The 20,442-nt window shown below is 40.1% G+C and overlaps 1 protein-coding gene across 4 annotated transcripts in view; it reads left to right on the top strand.

Annotated features, from left to right (window-relative positions):
* mtmr1a (myotubularin related protein 1a) overlaps positions 1–13,781 on the top strand; it is a 29,630-nt gene extending 15,849 nt beyond the window's left edge. For all 4 annotated transcript variants that reach the window (XM_041984841.1, XM_041984842.1, XM_041984843.1 and 1 more), the window contains 11 exons: positions 1,403–1,486; positions 2,027–2,176; positions 5,465–5,653; positions 5,788–5,973; positions 6,078–6,236; positions 9,383–9,430; positions 10,547–10,639; positions 10,733–10,846; positions 12,336–12,379; positions 12,456–12,588; positions 13,441–13,781. In XM_041984841.1, the coding sequence (XP_041840775.1) occupies positions 1,403–1,486; positions 2,027–2,176; positions 5,465–5,653; positions 5,788–5,973; positions 6,078–6,236; positions 9,383–9,430; positions 10,547–10,639; positions 10,733–10,846; positions 12,336–12,379; positions 12,456–12,588; positions 13,441–13,608 (1,368 nt within the window). In that variant the 3' untranslated portion in view covers positions 13,609–13,781. The remainder of the gene's footprint in view (positions 1–1,402; positions 1,487–2,026; positions 2,177–5,464; positions 5,654–5,787; positions 5,974–6,077; positions 6,237–9,382; positions 9,431–10,546; positions 10,640–10,732; positions 10,847–12,335; positions 12,380–12,455; positions 12,589–13,440) is intronic.
* Positions 13,782–20,442: the final 6,661 nt, after the last annotated feature.

Genomic DNA, 20,442 nt, shown 5'->3' on the forward strand with positions numbered 1-20,442 from the left:
TTATTGGTCCTGAGGCGCACAGGAAGATACTGCATTCTAAACTGAAAGCTTTGGCCCTCATTTTATCTGAAAAAAGTGAAGAATCATGGTGTTTTAATTAACTCAGATTTAAACTTTGACAACCAAATTTGTCACGTAACAAAAATCTGCTTTTCTCATCATTACCAAATCATTGTTTCTTTCAAAAATAAACCCAGAAAATTGAATTCATGCTTTTATTACCTGCAGAATAGGCTATTGTCATGCTGTTCTTTCTGGTCTGTCTTAAAGACTATTGCACCGTTACAGCTGCTGCTAAATTTAGCTGCGTGTGTGCTAGCGAAGACCACAAAAAGAGCTCACACAGCTATTTTAAAGTCTCTATACTGGCTACCTGTGTGCTTCAGGATTTAACTTTTAAGATCCTTTTACTGGTTTTTAAAGGTCTTCATAGTCTTAGTCCTACTAATTTATCTGTTTTGCTCTTAACTTATAAGACCTTGAAAGCACTCAAGTCTTCAGATAGAGGCCTTTTATCAATACCTGAAACCAGAACTAAAACACACAGAGATGCAGCTTCTTCTTCTTATGGTCCCCACCAGTGGAACAGCTTAGCTGAAGACCTGAGAGCAGCTGAGAGTTTTGACATTTTTAAAGGAAAACTTGAAACGCATAATTTTTTGTCTGGCTTTTAACTATACTTTATCAGTAGGTTTTACTAAATGGTAACTTTTTTTATATTCACATTGACATTACTTATTTTACTGTCCTATTTTATTTATTATAGTAATGTATATGTCCTTAAATTGATATCCTTATCTCTTCTTATTAATGTTTAGTAGAGCTTCTCACCACCATAATCACATTGATCTTAAACATGTATGTTTGTGTCTGCACACAATATTTAATTCACATGTTTTGTTTTATTATTATTTTGTAAACTAGTTTTGGCTGCATTTATTGGTATAAGCTTTGTTTGGTGAATTGATGAAATAACCAAACGTTTTTCTCTCCCCTCACAGGAACTAGATTTTATATAATATTAATTGATCTATAAACCATTCTGCCCTCCCTGAACTTTAGCACTCTGAACAGCTTGATAGCAAACATGTCCTGAAACTGCTGTTTAATGATCAAACATTAATATTTTTCTGCCTTTTCCCCATAAATCACTTATGCAACTTCAGACCTGCTCAAAACTACTAAACATTTAATCATTTTCAGGATGTTTAATCCTTTGAATACCATTTTACCATTTTATTTGAATTATTAAATCTTCATAAAAGAAAAAAATAACTATCAGGAGGACTGGTCTGTGGCGGTGAAAAGAGTCTTGGATCTATATATATATATATATATATATATATATATATAATGTTTGTCCCTTATCTTCTAAATGTTAATGTGTTGTGTTCTCTGTCAGCCTCTGTTTGCATTCCTTTACAAGGAGCAGTTTCCTGAGGATGGCTGGAAGGTGTACGAGCCTGCAGTGGAGTACAGGCGTCAGGTAATGTTGGAGATAACTTTATTCACATTGACTTGGTGCAGCTGGAAGATGTGAGATATCAGAGCCATGAAGCTGGTCTGTTTCCAATCAGAAAATCGGGTTTCTGACTCCTCCACCTTTATGTGTGAGGCTGAAGAGTTAAAAAGTGCTGCATATATAGCGTGAGGGTATAAAACAAGGTGTTGCTGTGTGAATGAGATTGTATTGAATCCTTTGTAGAACCTCCTAGATTAAAAGCTCTTACCACCAAGATGGAAAGTGACCATTTTTTACTGAAATGTTTTAATGTTTCTGTGTTTTAAATTAAAGTTGGTGGAAAGGAGCTGAGGTTCTAACCTCTGTCGTGCAGGAAAACTTTACCTTTTTACTTGTTCGGAAAGTGACAGTTATCCAGTTGGTAGCAATGAATCTGTGAATTTATTTTCAGTTTATCACTTAAATAATGAGTCTGATTCTCTCTTGGTCAGAATTTAGCTTTGCTGAAGTAAATGTAAAATTTCTTCTTCATAATTTACTCACTATGGTTGGATGTGTTTTCAGGGTCTCCCAAATGAAAGCTGGGCCATTAGTAAGATTAACAGCAGCTATGAGCTGTGTGACACCTACCCTTCCATCCTGGTCATTCCCACCAACATCAGCGAGGAAAACCTGAAGCAAGTTGCGTTGTTTAGAGCCAGACACCGCATACCGGTGAGTCTGAGGAACATGTACGTGCACCAATGTTTTCAAATTTCCTTGTTTAGTAAAAATCCTTGAAAAAAAGCAGTTGATAAACACGCTGTTGGACATTTTTCTGCCAGCAGGTTTGCTCACATCATCCTTATCGGGTCAATGTAACAGAAAGTGATGGTGAACCAGCTGATTGTTGACCAGGGTGTCTGGTAAACGTTTGTGTTTCTGGTTGCAGGGGTGTAAATCTTGGTCTCAAAAGAAAGCTGAGACACATGGTCAGAGAAAGGGATCACACACCTTACACTTTTTTTTAAAGTTCTTTCCCCTTTCTTTTACCTGATCCAGACATTTGACATCAAGAGCAATATTTTTTTATAATACTTACACATTAATCTATGTCAGTCTATGTTCCTACCCTCACATACGATCATAAGCTGTGGGTAGTGACCAAAAGAACGAGACTCCAAATACAAGCAGCCGAAATTAGTTTCCTCCACCAGGAAATGACCAGACTCACCCTTACTCATCTTGGAGGGGCTTAGAATATGACTCCTCCACTAATGAGGTGGCTCGGGAATCTGGTTAGTATGCCTTCTGGATGCCTCCCTGGTGAGGTGTTCCAGGGACGTCCCACCCAAGGATACCCCGGGGAAGGCTCAGGATATGCTGGAAGTACTAAAACTCCCAGTTGGCCAGGAAATGCCTTGGGACCCCCTGGATGAGCTGGAAGAAGTGGCTGAGAAGAAGGAAGTCTGAGCTTCTCTGCTGATGCAGCTCTCCCCACAACCCAACCCAATAAGTAGCAAGGAAGTAGATGGATGTATAGAATTAATGAACTAATCCTCCGAATCAGTAAAATAGTTCAAGGAATTAGTAAAGAAATCCTAGGAATGAGTATAGTCCTAGTCATCAATAAAGTATTAGAAGCACTCAGAGAGCACGAGATGGGACAGGGGGTGCATGGCTTTTTAGTCTATGCATGAAGGAAAATAGGTTTGGTACATGAGGGGGGGTTGTGATGAAGGTATTAACCTGCTACAATTGGCATGCAGAGATAATTTGGGATTGCCATTAAGCTTAATTCAGTTCAGATTTATTTGTATAGTGCCACATCTCAGGGCACTTAACAGATGAATCAGTTTGAGCCAATTCATAATAAATAATATCCAAGTTACAGAAAACTAATAGATCTAAACCAACAGGCACAGAGTCTTAACTTTGATTTAATCCCCAATCCTGAGCATGCAAAAGGTGACAGTGGAAAGGAAAAACATCTTAACAGAAAGGAAAACCCTCTGGCAGAACCTGGCTCAGGGAAGGCGGCCAGCCTTGACTGATTGGGTTTGGAGAGGACAGGAAAGAGAGACCAACAGACACTGCAACTTTTAGCCAAGAAGACCTGCTCAGAGAGGAGAAATATGTTAATAAAGCCAAAACTGTCATATGTTTATACATGGAAGATAAGGAGCAGGCAGATGAAATTGAAGAGCTCAGTGTATCATGGAACATCCCTCAGCAGTCTAAGCCTATGATAGCATGACCAAGGGAGTGCTAACCACCCCTAATTATAGGATCTTTCAGAAATTAAGGTTTTAAGCATGATCTTAAAGGTAGAGAGGGTGTCTGCCTCCCGAACCCAAACTGGGAGCTGGTTCCACAAGAGAGGGGCCTGATAGCCGATGGCTCTGCCTCCCATTGTACTCTCAGAGACTCTGGGAGCCACAAGTAGACCTGTAGTCTGAGCGCGAAGTGCTCTGTTGGGAATATATGGAACTATGAGATCTTTGATTTACAATGGAGCCTGGTCATGTAGAGCTTTATATGGAGAAGAATTTTAAATTATATCCTAGATTTAATCCTAGATTAAATTTTATCCTAGATTTGGAGATGTGGAACGGGTTGATAAGGGGATGGGTTGCGCTGGGTCTGGGGTGTGGGATGGGCACTGGGACAGGTGCTGGCTCGCGGTGGACAGATGTGTCCCGGGTGTCCGGCCGGGCCTTCCCTGGGATGGTGGGTGGCCCTCTGGTTCGCAGGGTCATGGGTTCTGTCGCTGGCTCATACTCTTGGGGCCGGTGTCAGGCAGGGCTGTGAACTTCTGCCCCAGGTTTCCAACGGCCACACTGTCTTAGTTCTGTTTTTGGAGGGGGTGCGGTTGTATTTGCATGACCACTCAACACAACTCACTCTTAATGTACAGTACACACACAGACATACACACCCACAACTCTGCACACAGACACACACACATACTAGCTGCTGTCTTGTTCATTGTTGTTCATGTTTTCACAGTTTTTCTTCTCACAGGTGACCCTATAGATTGTCTTTTGTGTTCTCTTAGAAGACTTGACAATATTAACTGGTTCTTTCCAGGTGTAGCAGGTGTAGCAGGTGTTCCAGGTGTTCGGTTTCTCTGTTTAGCTTTGGTTGCAGTTGTTGTGTTTTTTTTCTACCTCTTCTTTACCTTTAAGCAAAAACATATTTTAAAATAATAATAAAGAATAACATTTAAGATTCAAAGGGAGCCCCATATCCAAGGTAGGGAAAATTTGTACAGCACAATGCGGCAGCCAGACCGTCATTCTGCTGTCATGATGCTGGACAGGACAGGTTGAGGAGGAAAAGAAAAGACATCTAACATGTAATCTAACAAACTGATTGGTCAGGCTTTATGGATAAGTAAATCTGAGTATCATCTGCGTAACAATGAAAGTTTATACCATGCTTTCTAATATTAACTAAGGGAAGCATGTTAGCATGAACTCCATGGCTTACTCTGGTGCATAACGAAGATTGATCACTTACATTAACAAACTGAAATCTATCAGACAAATGTGACTTAGCCAGCCTAATGCAGTTCTTTTATTCCCAATATGTCATGTCAACATGTCCAAGCCTTTGTAACAGAATGTTGAATGCAGCACTGAAATCTAACAAGATAAGTACAGACATTAGTCCTTCATCTGAGGCCATGAGAAGATCATTGGTAACTTTCACGATTTATGATGAGCTCCAAATCCTGACTGAAATTATTCAGATTATTTATGCTCAAATGGGCACATGGAGTTGAAACTAATTTTAGACATATAGGGGAGGTTGGATATAGGTCTGTATAGGAGCTACCATTTTTTTTAAAGGTTTGATTAGCAGTCTTAACGTATTGAGGTACATGTCCTGACAATAGACAAAGTTTAATTTAAAGTTTAATTTACATTATTCAGTTTGTACATGAAAATTATGCTATATATCTCTCATTATGTCATTTAATAGGAAACTAGTTCTGAACTGGTCCTAATTTTCCTCCAGGTCTTGTCTTGGATCCACCCAGAGTCTCAGGCTGCAATAATGCGCTGCAGCCAGCCGTTAGTTGGACCTTCAGACCGTCGCTGCAAAGAAGACGAACATTTGCTCCAAATCATCATGGACGCCAACGCCCAGTCTCATAAACTCACCATCTTTGATGCCCGGCAGAGCAGTGTGGCATTCACCAACAAGGTTAACAGTTTAACCTCTTCCACCAGTGATATATTTTTATCTTTTTGTTCTTTTTGTTCAGTATGCCATGAGATGCTTTGTCAGATTTGACAATCGCTTTTCAATCACTTCACTCCTCTATCTCTGCACATCAGGCAAAGGATGGAGGATATGAAAGTGAAAATTTCTACCCCAATGTAGAACTGAATTTTCTGGACATCCCTAACATCCACGTGATGAGGGAGTCTCTGAGGAAGATGAAGGATGTGGTTTATCCTACAATTGATGAACCCCACTGGCATTCTGCTATTGACCAGACACACTGGCTGGAGTACATAAGGGTAATCACACCCAATAATCAATTAAATATTCACCTTCTAAAGTAGATATTAAAAGAAAATGCATCTTTATGTTTTTTTATAATACTGTCATGTGTTATGTCTAGCTGTTATTAGCAGGAGCCGCAAAGGTGGCGTTAAAGGTGGAGTCTGCAAAGACATCTGTGGTGGTTCACTGCAGCGATGGGTGGGACCGAACCGCCCAGCTGACCTCCCTGGCGATGTTGATGCTGGACAGTTACTACCGCACCCTCAGAGGCTTCCAGGTCATGTCATACATTGTCAGACATACATTGCTACTCTTTGTTGATGTGGAGCTCAAGATTCAGACAGACGCGTCCGGAATCCATTTTATCAGGTTCAGCAGACAAAACGGGTTTTATTAAAGACGGAAACTTTGGTGAAAACATCAGACATTCTGTTATTTAGACATCAGTCTGAATATTGTCCCGTTCAGATGCAGAGAAGTCTGGAATGATGAGGCGTTGGTACATCTTTATTAAATGTGTAAGGGTTCTTTAAAACTGTCCAGTAACAGATGTCATCACCAACGTGGGAACTTTGAGGTTTAGAGAAGGTGCAGGCAGGGTTGTCCTCTGTCTCCACAGACACCATTTCACTGTTTCACACTATTTTACTCACCATTCTTCTGCTTCTCAATATTACACCCTTCAACTAGGGCTGCTCGATTATGGCAAAAATGATAATCACAATTACTTTGATTAAAACTGAGGTCTTGATTATTTAACACAATTATTATTTTTTCCTCTTTATTTATAGAACTTTTTATAGTACACATAAAACAAACAAAACAGATACATTCTGTTCACATCTCATCAATGATGTTTTAAAACATCATTGATGTGAGAAGGCACAGTCTTCTTCCAACTGAGCAGGATCGGTCTGCAGGCTAGGAGACATACAAACGGTATAAGGGATTTTCCTGCTGTGTGCCCTATCGTGGCAGAGATGATACTCAAAACGGCAGTCCAGTTCCAGTTGTATCAGTCTTTTCAGAACTTTGGTCAGGATATTAGAAATATTACTCCAAATACTTGATAATCTAGGGCACTTCCAAAACATCTGATCCAATGATGCAGGAATTTGTCCACATTGGTCAAAGCTCTGGTCAAGTTCAGGATATTTTTTGTGTAATTTTTGCTTAGACCAATGTAATCGAAGCAATACTTTACACTGCAGAAGGCCGTGTCTGGCACATACTGAGGTTTTGTGGGTCTGCTGCAAAGCAGTCTCCCAATGGTCCTTTGTTATTTCTACTCCTAGATCGTCTCTCCAAGCCAGCCTTAAGTGCTCCTTAGTTGTTGTATTATTCAAATCAGACAAAATTGTGTACAGTTTAGAGATAGCCCCCTTAATATTTGGATCCAGCACAAGTATATTTTGCATAGCTGATTGAGAGGGACTATTTGGAAATGATGGAATTTGTTTCCTCACATAGGTCCTCACTTCTAAATATTTGAAGAAATGTGTTTTTAATATTTTATATTTCTCTTGTAGCTGTTCAAAAGACACAAAAACTTTATTAATGAAGAAGTCAGCAAAATTATGTATTCCTTTAACAGCCCAGTCATCAAACACATTATTATTGAAAGAAGGTATAAAACAGTGATTTTTAAGCAAGGGACTAAACAAGGAGCTGGACTGCCAACCAAAATTTTTTTGTTTTCAAAACCAGATCTTTAAAGTATGTAATATTACCTGGTTTTTCAAAAATTTAAGATTACACCCTGACAAGGATAGTAGTAGTGCTGGCGGAGATGAGGGGAAACACGCTGCTCTCTCCATTTTCAGCCAGTCTGGAGTCTGACGCTGCCACCAGTATAATAAAAACTTTATGTTACAAGCCCAATAGTACAGTTTAAAGTCTGGGAGCCCAATCCTACCAGCTGCTTTTGGTTTCTGTAAAAAGGCTTTCTTAGCCATTGGCAATTTGTTATTCCAAATAAAGTTGGAAAACCATATTATCAACAGAATGGAAAAAACTTTTCTTAATTAGAAATGGGATACATTGGTACAGGAAAATAAATTTTGGCAAAACAGTCATTTTAATTATATTAATATGATCTGCTAATGACAGTGGGATGTAAGACCATTTTTGTAAATCCAGTAGCGTTTTCTCCAATAACGTCATATTTTCAAACCAGACGGCTCTCACAGTTAGGCCTTTTTGGTAACTAATATATTGTAAAAGTCCTCAGCAGCCTGTGGACAGTTGAAGATGTGTCTGCTCCCGTTCACAGTGATGCAGAGCCTGGCTGGATGAAACAGGCTGTAACTGATACCGGCCTCTCTAAGTTTCTTCTTCAGCAGGGTGTATGCAACTCTCAGGCGGCTGACCTCTGGGCTCATATCTGGGAAGATGTGCACTTGGACTCCTTGAAACATGAGTTTGCCTTTCATTTTGCTAGTGTCCAGTATTTTCAGTTTGTCCTTGTAGTAATGCAGACAAACTAACATGGTTCTTGATCGCTGACTGTTATTGTCCGGTTTGGAGCTAGTGAGCGGTGGGCTCGGTCAATCATCAAGGGTGAGCTGAAATGTTCAACCCCCAGCAAAGCAGGGAATAAGTTTTCGAGAAACTTGAACATATTATTAGTGCCGCAAAAAGTGGGTATGCAATATATGCAGTGCATAGGGGCGCTGCACCATGGGGGGTGCCAAAATTATTTGAAATATGCATTTTCTGCATATAACAGCTTTTGGGCATGTGTAAATGCTATGATCATCAATAACAGAGGCACGTTACTCAGTAGGAACCCCCCGCCCTCGTTTTCTCACGCTCTTTATACGCTGGATGCTCCAGAGTGGTCTGGGGTCACGCGATGGTGCGCTCTCAGAGGAGTGTTTTCATTTGAATCATCTTGTAAATGATCTGGAGATAAAGATGGACAGACAAAAAAGGAAGCTGTCAGGGGCTCAAAATAGGAAGCTGAAGAGGGAGTAGAAAGATTTTTGTCGGGCTGAAAATCAATTTCTCTAAGTGGTTGAAAGGCACAGCAGGTAGATTATGGCAAGTGTAGCTAAATATTCAGGTTAGCTTCGGCTAGCTAGTTTTTGTAAAACAGCAGGTTTCTGTTGTCTTGCAACTGTGTACTGGGGCCTGTTTCCATCGGGTTTAGTCAAAACTGAGTTATTTCACGCAGAGAGTTAAAGGAAATTAAGTTTCCATTCCACAGAGTTTCTGTTTGAGCACTTTCAATTCACCCTGTAGTCTGGTATTTATCTGAATAATATTCTCAGCCCCAGGGGAGTTTCCTGGACCTGGGAACAGTTTTGTCACCATCACTTTGAGACATGATGTTTTAATTCTTATCATTTCCATGTGGAACAAGGCTACAGACATGTTTGGTATGTGAGTTAAAGTATGTACTTTGTGTATTTGTATTTGTAGGTCCTGGTGGAGAAGGAGTGGATTAGCTTTGGACACAAGTTTTCTGCTGTAAGACCACGTTACCACGACACTGCTTTGCTTCAGGCAGCATCTTCAATGATCACAGCTGATTCTGTTTACATTATTGATAATTCTAATGCTTAACCTTTCTCTAAATTCAGTGCTTAATGTGAGAACAGCAGGAGTTTCAGCTCATTTCAGTTTTAATAACACCAAAATTTACTTTTTTTTTTTACATTGGGTCATTTTAATTACTTTCACTTCAAGGAAATTAAAACCTTAACTCAAAACTCAAAAGTCAGGTCTGTAAAATGTAAATAAAACCAGAATCACATCAACCAATATTTTATTTCCAATAGAAAATAAGCAACATATCAGATGCTGAAACTGAGACATTTTATCATTTCATAGAAAATAACAGCTCATTTTGAATTTGATGGCAGCAAGACGTCTGTAAAAAGTTGGAACTGGGGAATTTTTGGAACTGGGGATGGATTATCACTCTTAATGATTTCCTCCCAACATATGACTTTCTGAGATATATCTTTGTCTGCATTTTAGAGCCCGGGTACTCTGGCTTCCTCCCACCGGCCAAAGACATGCATGTTAGGTTAATTGATTACTCTAAATTCTCCCAAGGAGTGTGTGTGAGTGTGAATGGTTGTTTGTTTGGACTGGTGACCCGTCCAGGGTGCACCCTGCCTCTCACCTGTTAATGCTGGGATAGGCTCCAGCTTACCTGCGACCCGTAATGGACCAAGCGATACAGAGAATGAATGAATGCATTTTAGAGCCATGAAATGTACTTTGTACTTTCAGATACACAAAGTTTAATAAAACATTTTGACCATTCAGTGAGTATATTGAAAGGGTGCACAGATTTTTCAGCTGAACATAATTTATTAGCTTGTTGGCTGATATTTATCTGTTATGTTCTGCTTGTGTTACATTAAATTTTATCATCAAACTAAAATTTATTTTCAAAAGACTGTTTTGATTTCAGTGTACAGACATTTAAAACTTATTTGATTTTTTTTTTTATTTATATTAATATTTGCTTATAATCTAAAAAAAATTGAAAAATTATAAAAACATTTTTAAAACAAAGAGTATTAAATATTTATTAAATGTTTCTGAATGAATCCTCCTCATCCTGTTCTGCAGCGTGTGGGCCACGGTGATGAGAACCATGCAAACTCGGAGCGATCACCCCTCTTTGTCCAGTTCATCGACTGTGTCTGGCAGATGACCCGGCAGGTCCGTAACCTGTGATTCCTGTAACCTCAAACTCATTCTGGGATATTTCAGATACCCCTAATTCATATATTTTTCTTTTTTTTCTGACTCTAGTTCCCAGCAGCCTTTGAGTTTAACGAACTGTTCCTCATCACAGTGCTGGACCACCTCTACAGCTGTCTCTTTGGTACATTCCTCTGCAGCAGCGAGCAGGAGAGGACAGCCAAGGTGAACACATGGCTTGGTCACAATTCTTACCGCTGCCACCACCTTTGTTTATCCGGTCTGGTCCGGTTTCAGAGGCAAAGGGAGCACTCACCACAACCCACTTAAAATAACTGAATACAAAAGTTTATTTAGACATAGCAAAACCAATATCAATAATAAGACGTCCGGGCTGGCGGATCAGCAGAGGCACTTCAACAGGCTAGGCAGCTTCTCCGCTGTCCCGTACACCAACTCTGCACACAAAAGGAAAGCAGGTCACACACCCTCAAAAATGCACGGCACACAAGGCTTTCTGCCAGCAGTACACTGCAAATCAGGGGATTCACTCCCACACCACCCCAAGAAGAGCCACTACAACCATAAGCAAACAAAATAGAATAACCCTTTGGCCACTAGGGGGAAGCAAAGCTCTGCTCATCCGGTTTAGCTGCCTCTTTTGAATGCTCGCCGACTCAGACGATGTAAATTAATAAGTCCTAAAAAGAGTCAAAATAATCTAAATACATCGCTTGGATATCCAATGGACTAACACACATAAAAATAAGGTATGGTTAAAAGAATCAGACTTATCCTCTCCCGGTCTGACGACAAGACCCCGCCGTGGGGTCTAGATACAGGAATTTCCCACAGGGCAGGAAGGCGTCATCAACTCTGCGTCAGGTCGGACACGTCGGCTGCAGGCTGTACGGCGTCTTGTGCAGCATCCTGTTGTTATCAGGATGTCGCAGGGAGCTTAGGCCCGCAGGCAAGGCACACTCTAATCCCGATCCCTATCGCTGTCTAAAGGAGGCACCCAGCCTCCCCTCCTAGCCAGCACGACGAAGCTCCCCTGCTCAACTGTCTTCGCTGCCGGCAGCACTATAAGCTGCGAACAGCACCCACCCACCACGGTGCGCCTCTCCAGCTCCAGTTCACAATCAACCAGCTTCTCTCCAGTTTTCTGCACCCGCTTCCAGCCCTTTCTCCTTCTTCCCCCACCTCTCATTTATCTCCTCTCAATACCCCTCGTTGTATTCAATCACTCCCCCCACGGGTGAATCACATTACTCATCAAGCGTCAGTGCCACCCACACTACAATACGTTTTAAAACTGGAATTCAGCTTTTGACCACAAAACATTAAAAGTAAGACATGATTAATGATTGCTAGCTCCCAGTTTTTGTCCTACAGTGATCACACAGACATCTTTTTAATCAACAGTCTCTTTAGATAAGTAGAACTTTAGATAAGTTTATCCCAGTCATTTTAGTATGGTACATGTCTAAACATCTTCTGGACTGTAGTATACCATGCTGACCCCAGTACTTCAGGTTTTTACTCTTCATCATAGACTTCCTGGTCTGTGATGAAGAGGTTATTGAGGAGCAGCATTATTGAAAGTAAATCCTGAATTAGCTGTGGTTAAACACACTATCATCCTTACAGAAATGTTAGTGTGGATGATCTGTATAAGAAATGTTGAATGAGTTTCTCTTTCTGTCATATGCAGGAGGTTCAGACCAAGACTGTGTCCCTCTGGTCCTACATCAACAGGTAAAACATTGAGTCCTCAGAAATGACAGAAATAAATAAATACTGACTTTTTATGTCCGATGGTGTTTCTCATCAGCCAGCCAGAGGACTTCACCAACCCCTTCTATGTGGACTATGAGAACCATGTTCTGTATCCACTAGTTTCCTCCAGACACCTGGTACTGTGGACCAGCTACTATGCCCGCTGGAACCCCCGTATGAGACCACAGGTAATTTCTTTTCTGTTCTGAGAGAAGCTGAATGTAGATTGTCTGACCTGAAATCACTCTAAAAAAATTGTTTTATTTAAACTGTTATCTTCTCATGAAGAAGTTTTTTTTTGTTTGTTTTTTAGATGGTAATCTAAATGTTTCAGTGACATCTTGCAGTCAGATTCAGACTCCTGATATTCCCCATGTTGCCCCACAGAATAATTTCATTTTAAGATCCAAAGCTATGATCAGTTATCTTCACTGGTTACCTGGACTACGTTTGTGGATGGGTTAAATGGACTGGCTATCTTAACTGTTTTTCTAGACTAATTATCTACACTGGTTTTCTGGACTGGTGATCTGGGGTCTCATTTATAAAACAGTGCTTAGAAAAGAATCAGATTTATTAAATTGTGTGCAAGCACACCTGTAGGCAATTTTCCTTTTATAAATCAGACTACTTGGAAATGTGAATGTGAATCTTCCTCATATCCCTCCCTGAACACACCCAAACCAGCTATAAATGGTCAAGAGGGGCAGGGCATGAATGGTGCTGCACATGAAGAAGCTGTGGCAAGACGATGTGTGAGCATGGAAGAATAAGTCCTTTTTTCAGCTTAGGGTGGTAAACGATCACAATTTATTATGCCATTTTGCACACCAAACATCCTACATCCCTCTGGGCAGTCCAACCAGTCTGCTTGGCAGCACTTCCTGTATATAGCCCGCGGCTCCACCCTCTCAATTCCAACAGGCATATCACTGCAGGGTTAGGGTTAGTAACCCTAACCCGGAAGCAAACCAGATGTATCCATTGCTCATCTGGACTGGTTATCATCTCGTTGGATCCCATCTTTACTTGTGTTTCAGGTTCCTGTTCATCAGACCCTCAAGGACTTGCTGATCTTGAGAGCAGAGCTCCAGAGGAAGGTGGAGGAGCTAAAGAGACAGGCCTCCTCCCACTCCCCATCCTTCTCCTCCGAGCCTTCCCCTTCACCCCCCCACCTCAAAGGAACACCGCTGTATACCTCTGCTTGACACCCACTCAGTTTGTAGCATGTTAAATTGTAGAAAGTCCTCAGCTTAACTTCAGCTGGAAAAAATAGGGAAATGATTACATCACCACATTGCAGCTTTTACACATCAGGATATCATAAAAACACAAATGTGTGGCACTGTGGGGTTTTGGTTCTGATTTAAAAAAAAAAAAATATATACAATGGGGGAAATAAGTATTGGACACGTCAACTTTTTTCTCATTATATTTATTTCCAAAGATGCCATTCATGTGACATTTCTTCCAGACACTGGTATTAACTCAAATAATCCACGCATGAAAAGAAATCACAAGATTCAAATCCATAAATAGTGATTATGTGGAATTAAGTGCAATAACACAGGAAAAAAGTATTGAACACACCATGGGAAAGCTGTATAGTTTGGCAAGGAAAGGCACCATACCATCTCAAACCTGAAAGTAATTAGTCTTTGTACTTCCTATAAGTGCAAACCAACATCAGCTGGGTTAGTGCTAATTGATGGCCCTATAAACAGGTTGTTTTTTTTACTAAGTAGTCAAACAAGACACATCTCATGATGGGTAAAAGCAAGGAGCTCTCTCAAGACCTTCGCAGCCTGATTGTTGCTCAGCATCAGAATGGAACTGGTTATAGACTTATCTCAAAGAATCTGAGTATTCCAGTAAGCACCGTTGGGGCCATTATCCGCAAGTGGAAGAAGCATCACCTTATCATCAACAGGCTGCGCACAGGAGCTCCTCGCAAGATTTCTGACCAGGGAGTCAGAAAGATGGTCAGAAGAGTTCTCAAAGAGCCAAGGACCACCCGGAAAGCGCTCCAGAAAGACATGGAGGCAGCAGGTACAAGTGTTACAGAGAAAACGATAGGCAATGCACTCCACCGCCATGGCCTCTATGGACGTTCAGCCCGCAAGACTCCGTTCCTCAAAAAAAGGCATGTTGAAGCTCGTTTACAGTTTGCTAAACAGCATCTGGATAAGCCTGTGGAATACTGGGAGAATGTTGTCTGGTCAGATGAGACCAAAATTGAACTTTTTGGCTGTCATACTACACACCATGTTTGGAGGAGAAATGGCACTGCACATCACCCAAATAACACTATACCAACAGTGAAGTTTGGTGGTGGAAACATCATGGCGTGGGGTTGTTTCTCATCTCGGGGTACTGGCAGACTTCATATAATTGAAGGAGCAATGAATGGAAACATCTATCGGCACATTCTTGAGATGAACCTGCTGCCATCCACCAGGATGATGAAGATGAGATGTGGCTGGACCTTTCAACAGGACAATGATCCGAAGCACACGGCAAAGTTGACTCTCGAATGGTTTAAAAAAAAGAAAATCAATGTGTTAGAATGGCCCAGTCAATCACCTGACCTAAATCCGATTGAACATTTGTGGAAAGAACTAAAGATAGGGGTTCACCAGAGGGCACCAAAGAATATTCAAGATTTGAAGACAATCTGTGCGGAGGAATGGGCAAAAATCACACCTGAGCAGTGTGGGCGATTAGTTCATACATACAAGAAGCGTCTGGAAGCAGTCATTGCAAACAAAGGCTTCTCCACAAAGTATTAAACGAGTCTCAGATAGTGTGTTCAATACTTTTTTCCTGTGTTATTGCACTTAATTCCACATAATCACTATTTATGGATTTGAATCTTGTGATTTCTTTTCATGCGTGGATTATTTGAGTTAATACCAGTGTCTGGAAGAAATGTCACATGAATGGCATCTTTGGAAATAAATATAATGAGAAAAAAGTTGACGTGTCCAATACTTATTTCCCCCATTGTATATATATAAGTTTCTGCAACGGGCTGCAAACTTTTCTTTTCACTTCACCATCCTGGAAGTGTCTGGTGTCCAGATCCTTTATTTGTACCCAGAGAATGGTCCACTCAGTGACTGCAAGGTGTCCAGATCATTATCCCTCCACCACCGTGAGCAGTGTGTGCTTGTAAATTTTTGAATAATACCTTTATTGTAATGCACCTGAATGTAGCTCAGGTAGTTTGTAAACGCTGATTGGTTCCTAGTGTCCACCGAAATGCTGTATAGAACAATATGAAGCACAAAGCCTTCTGATATGACATGACTGCTACTTTTCCAAATAATAAAACAAGTTATCACAGCCTGGTCAGCGTGATCATTCCTGCACAAAGACAAAGTAAAATGACTGAGCGAAGACTGCAGGATGGACTTTGCTGGAGTTCAACTTTTGCACATGCGCTGGGATGAACAGCTTCCCTGAAGCATGGTGCAAATTCAAGCTAGATGTGGAATTAAAGTTATTGGGACTGCTGGAGAAAAAGAGTTGTATAGTGCAGCTATCTTCTTTGGGTTGAAGATAATGGTAGAGTATATAATATGCCGTCAATAACCAAAGACAAAGGAAAGTTACTGAAAACTATGAGGCCTATGTCATGACAAAAGCTAACAATCTTTCAAGAAGCAAATGAGTCATTTGAGCAGTTTGTAACCGACTTGAGATTTCTTTTCAGACTGCGCTTATGCAAACAGTGATTAGAAGTTTTTGGCATCCCAGCATCAGAGAAAAGCTACTCACTGATAAAAATCATATATATTTTTTGTCTCGTAATTTGGCCTGTCCAGCATGGTAGCAGCAGAATGATGGTCCGGCTGGTGTGTTGTGCCGAACAAATTTACTTTGTCAAGAGGAGCTTTATGGTACAAGGCTCCTCGTGTTAATCATATTTTTTTTTCTTTATCTTATTAATTTAATTTGAATTATGGAATTTATCTGAACGGAGGGGACAAAAGAAAAAAGGAGAATAATGAAGAAAAGTAAAAGGAAAAGTAGAGGGCAACGACTCTTCAATCCAGCCTAACACCAGACAACCTACAGCTAAACCTGTACAGAAACACAACAGAGAATTTCCTACAGCTTTTACAGGTAAACTAAGCTTTTAGGAATACAGCTTGAAGTGAAACTAATAATAATAAAAGCAACGTTAAGAAACCTTTATTAGTCCCCCAGTGAGGAAATTGTTGCAGCAGTACAGGTGCAGTAGCAGAAGCACACAGATGATATAAAAAAGAACACACACACAATAATAAGTACATTACATGGTCTGACAGGTATTCAAAAGAAATAAAATGACCAAGTAAAATGTGTTTATACTGGATAATCCACCTCAGGACACTGGTTTTAGCTGCCAGACCAGAGGATTGTGTTGGAGGCCTCGCAGTGGTGACAGTGGGCAGGACTGAGTGTGGGGTGGTGCAGGCCGTCACCCGTTCTGCTCGTCCCTGTTCTACTTTTATTAATCCGTGTGCCGTCTTTTACTTTTAGCTGATTTAACTGGTTTTTATTGCATGTTTTTGTTGAGTGTCAGAGGGACAAAGTTAGGGTCGGGCCTGACCCTAGACCCTTCCTCCCCCCTGCCTTTCCTTTTTTTTCTTTTCTTTTTTTTTTTTTGTAGCTGTCATCACTGGAGTGGTCCCCTTACTGGTTTGGACTGGCGTTGTATTTTTTTTTTTTTATATACATCTTGTTAATAAATATTGTGATCCTGAGGGGATAAGTTGCCTCCACCCATCTTTTACCACCAGGTTCCTCACATTTATTTGAAAACACTTCAAGGACAGGATCTTGCATCAGCCAGACACATCTGAGGGACCCAGCAAAACATCTGGGAGGTTAGTAAGTTCTTCTCATACTGGCAAATATATCTGTGTTTAACTACCATAATGTACTAGCCACTTTTGGATATCATGTGAGGCGACCGTCCTTAAACTGTAAAAAACAATTATTATCTACAAATTCATATTTTGATGATAAATTTGATAGTGACATGCCTTAAATTGTACCTAGCTTGGTTTCTGTTGCTAACTGTTAGCCTGTAATATTTGAATAAATTGTAAAACATCATGGGTGATCGAGTATCATGTGGGGCGACCACTGCTGAGTGTTTTACATGCTAAATATTTTTCCTTTATTTTAGTTTCTGTAAATTTATATTTTATACATGATTAATTAATATAAAGTGCTTTGTTTAAGCATAACTCTTTGTGTACTTTAACATATATTTTTCTGAATTTAGTCATTTTCCATTCCTATTTAGGAATAAACATTTATTTTTGATTATTGTTCAATCTTTTAAGAGAAAAGTAAAAACTGCATGGCATGACATTCGATTTAGGAATTATTAATCATATTTAACTAGTTTAACCATTTTCTAGATAGCACCATTAACAAGTAAAGAAAAGACGGCTCGCTATAGGCAGCGGATCAACTCAGACCTGCAGCAAGGGCAGGATATCTTGCTAGGAAAAGAGAGAGGTTAAAAAAAAAAACTCTAGGTAACATGCAGTTATTTTAGTAGGATTAGGAATAACCTTTTCTGCAATATTTTGAACTTAAAAGAGTAGTCCACCAGGGGAGATATTAGGGGAGAACAGCACAGGCGTAAAATGTTTGTCTTGTCATGATGGACGGCTCTATGTTGTTCCAGTTACCAGAGAAGAAAGCAAGAGGGCAAGATTTTATATGTGAAGCCAAAAGAGTTGTCAGAGAGGGAGAAAGAAAAACTGAGCAACAAGTGGAAGGCTGCATCCAGGGGATACAGGGAGAGGAAAAAGATGGAAAAGGTGATGCTGGACCTGACACCACCATCCATGGAGAGCACTCTGCCAGATCCAGCAGGTGTAGAAGTAGTGGAAGAGCAGCAGGAGAGGCCAGGGCAGGCTGTGGTGGATTGTCTACCTCTAAATGAGGATTTTAATCCACCAGTATCCCCCACCACACCACAGAGAGAAAAGAGAGAGAATACAGCAGAGAAACGTTGTAAAAGACTGCAAACTGAGAAGCATAAATTGAGAAAGCAGAACATACATCTGAAGAAACAGCTAGCAGAGATAAGAAAAGAAAAGGAAAGGGCCAGAAAAAGTGAGATGAGAGCAAAAGGAAGGTTAGGTCTGAGCGAAAGGCTCAAGCCAAAAGAAACTGGCCAATGAGAGAAAGGTAGCTGTTGTTGGTTTTCTGACCAGAGATGAAAACAGTCGACTTTTACCGGGAAAGGACACCATCACAAAAAACAAAATGAAAGAACAACGAAGAATTCTCACAAAGCCACTCACAGAGCTTCATGCGCTTTACAACGGTGAGATGAAAAAGAGTCTCCGCCTATCTTACAGGCAGTTTGCCAGAAGATGCCCCTTCTATGTCACCGAGCCAAAGACCAAAGATCAGGACACATGTGCATGCATGGAACATGAAAATGTGCACCTGGTCAACAAGCTCTGCAGCAGAGGGCTGTTGAAAACAAAAAGCATCTCTTAACTGCAGGGCGTGATAGTGTGTGACCCAAATAATAAAGCCTGTATGGATCACATTTGTGCCAAGTGCTGTTTTGAGGAGGTACCGTTCCCTGAGACAGAGAGCAGCACAGAAGTCACCTGGGAGCAGTGTAAGAGGGTCACGTCCACAAATGGAGAGAAAATGTTTGCTAACATGGTCAAACAAATCCAGACTGGAACCATCAAGGACTTCATAGAGCTTTTCTCCCAGAAGCTTGAAGACTGGCAATACACCAGTTCAACTGGCTGCACTTGCCAAGATTGGGTAAAGTTTAGAAATACCTGGGGTTAAAGAAATGTAGGTCATATACAGTAAACTAATATAACTGTAGGAGAGGAGAGGTGGTTGAGGGGAACAGAGAGGAAGGAGGGCACAGGGCCAGATTTTGCACTCTGTCGCTCTTTAGGAAAAAAGAAAAGAAAAATCTAACCTTTTAGCATTGATTTCATCCATGCAGCTATGTTGGTGTTTATTTACTTTGAAAATTGTTCTGATTTTATTCCATCTATACAACTGTTTTTTTTTTTTTTTTTACTAAAATTGTTCACCCCTGTCAAATGTGAGCTCCTGAAGAATGTAATGTGTTGCACTTTAAATTATTTTTAATGTTTTTTTTTTTTATCATTTGTGATATTTGAATGTTAAATTGTTTAAATGTTATTTGAATAAAAAGTTTGTTCAGTTTTCTTTTGTCTAAACAGTATTGTGTACATTTTAAGTAGACCTAACTACCTGCTGTTTTCACATCATTTGGGGCGACCATCTGTGATTTGGGGTAACAAACAAATGAAAATAACTATGAAATTCAAAACACAATATCCATCCGTTTTGGCTCAAATATTAATCAATGGTATACTATAGTTAAGTGGGTACTATCTGTACACATTTAAAAACAGTATTATGGGTTTTAGATAAAAAATTGGGCATTGTAACTGCATTACGAGGGAGATAGTGCCAATATAGACTAAATTTATAGAATCATAGTTGACAAAAAATTAAAAGGCACACATGCCTGTCCTTCTCAAACTGTCAATTTAATTAGCAATACTTGTTAAACTATTAGCAACGTTAAAGAAATATATTGATTTTCAGATAAATCATGGTCGCCCCAAATGACTTTTTATAAGGCTGTGTCCTAATAATTCAAGTATAAAAACACAAAAATCTCCTAATTTGGGTTTTTTGTATTAATGGATATGTACCCTATATTACAAATGTTTCAACAATGGCCAAATATATCCTTATTTTTAGGGGGGAGAGTACGGTTGGTAAAATGTCAGCAGATTGCACCGAATCGAGTTTGTTTTTCAGGATTATCATAGTTGCTTAACTGAACTTCACCTGAAATTTTACCATTGTGTTGGCAAAATTTTTTTATTTTTTTTTTAAATGGATCATCATATAACTCAAATTAGGGCTGGGCAATATATTGAAAATACTTGATGTATCCTGAGAAATTTTACGTCCGATATATATCTATATCGTGGACATTGAGTGCAAATTGACAC

The sequence above is a fragment of the Melanotaenia boesemani genome, chromosome 5 (assembly GCF_017639745.1).
Source record: "Melanotaenia boesemani isolate fMelBoe1 chromosome 5, fMelBoe1.pri, whole genome shotgun sequence".
Classification (NCBI taxonomy): domain Eukaryota; kingdom Metazoa; phylum Chordata; class Actinopteri; order Atheriniformes; family Melanotaeniidae; genus Melanotaenia; species Melanotaenia boesemani.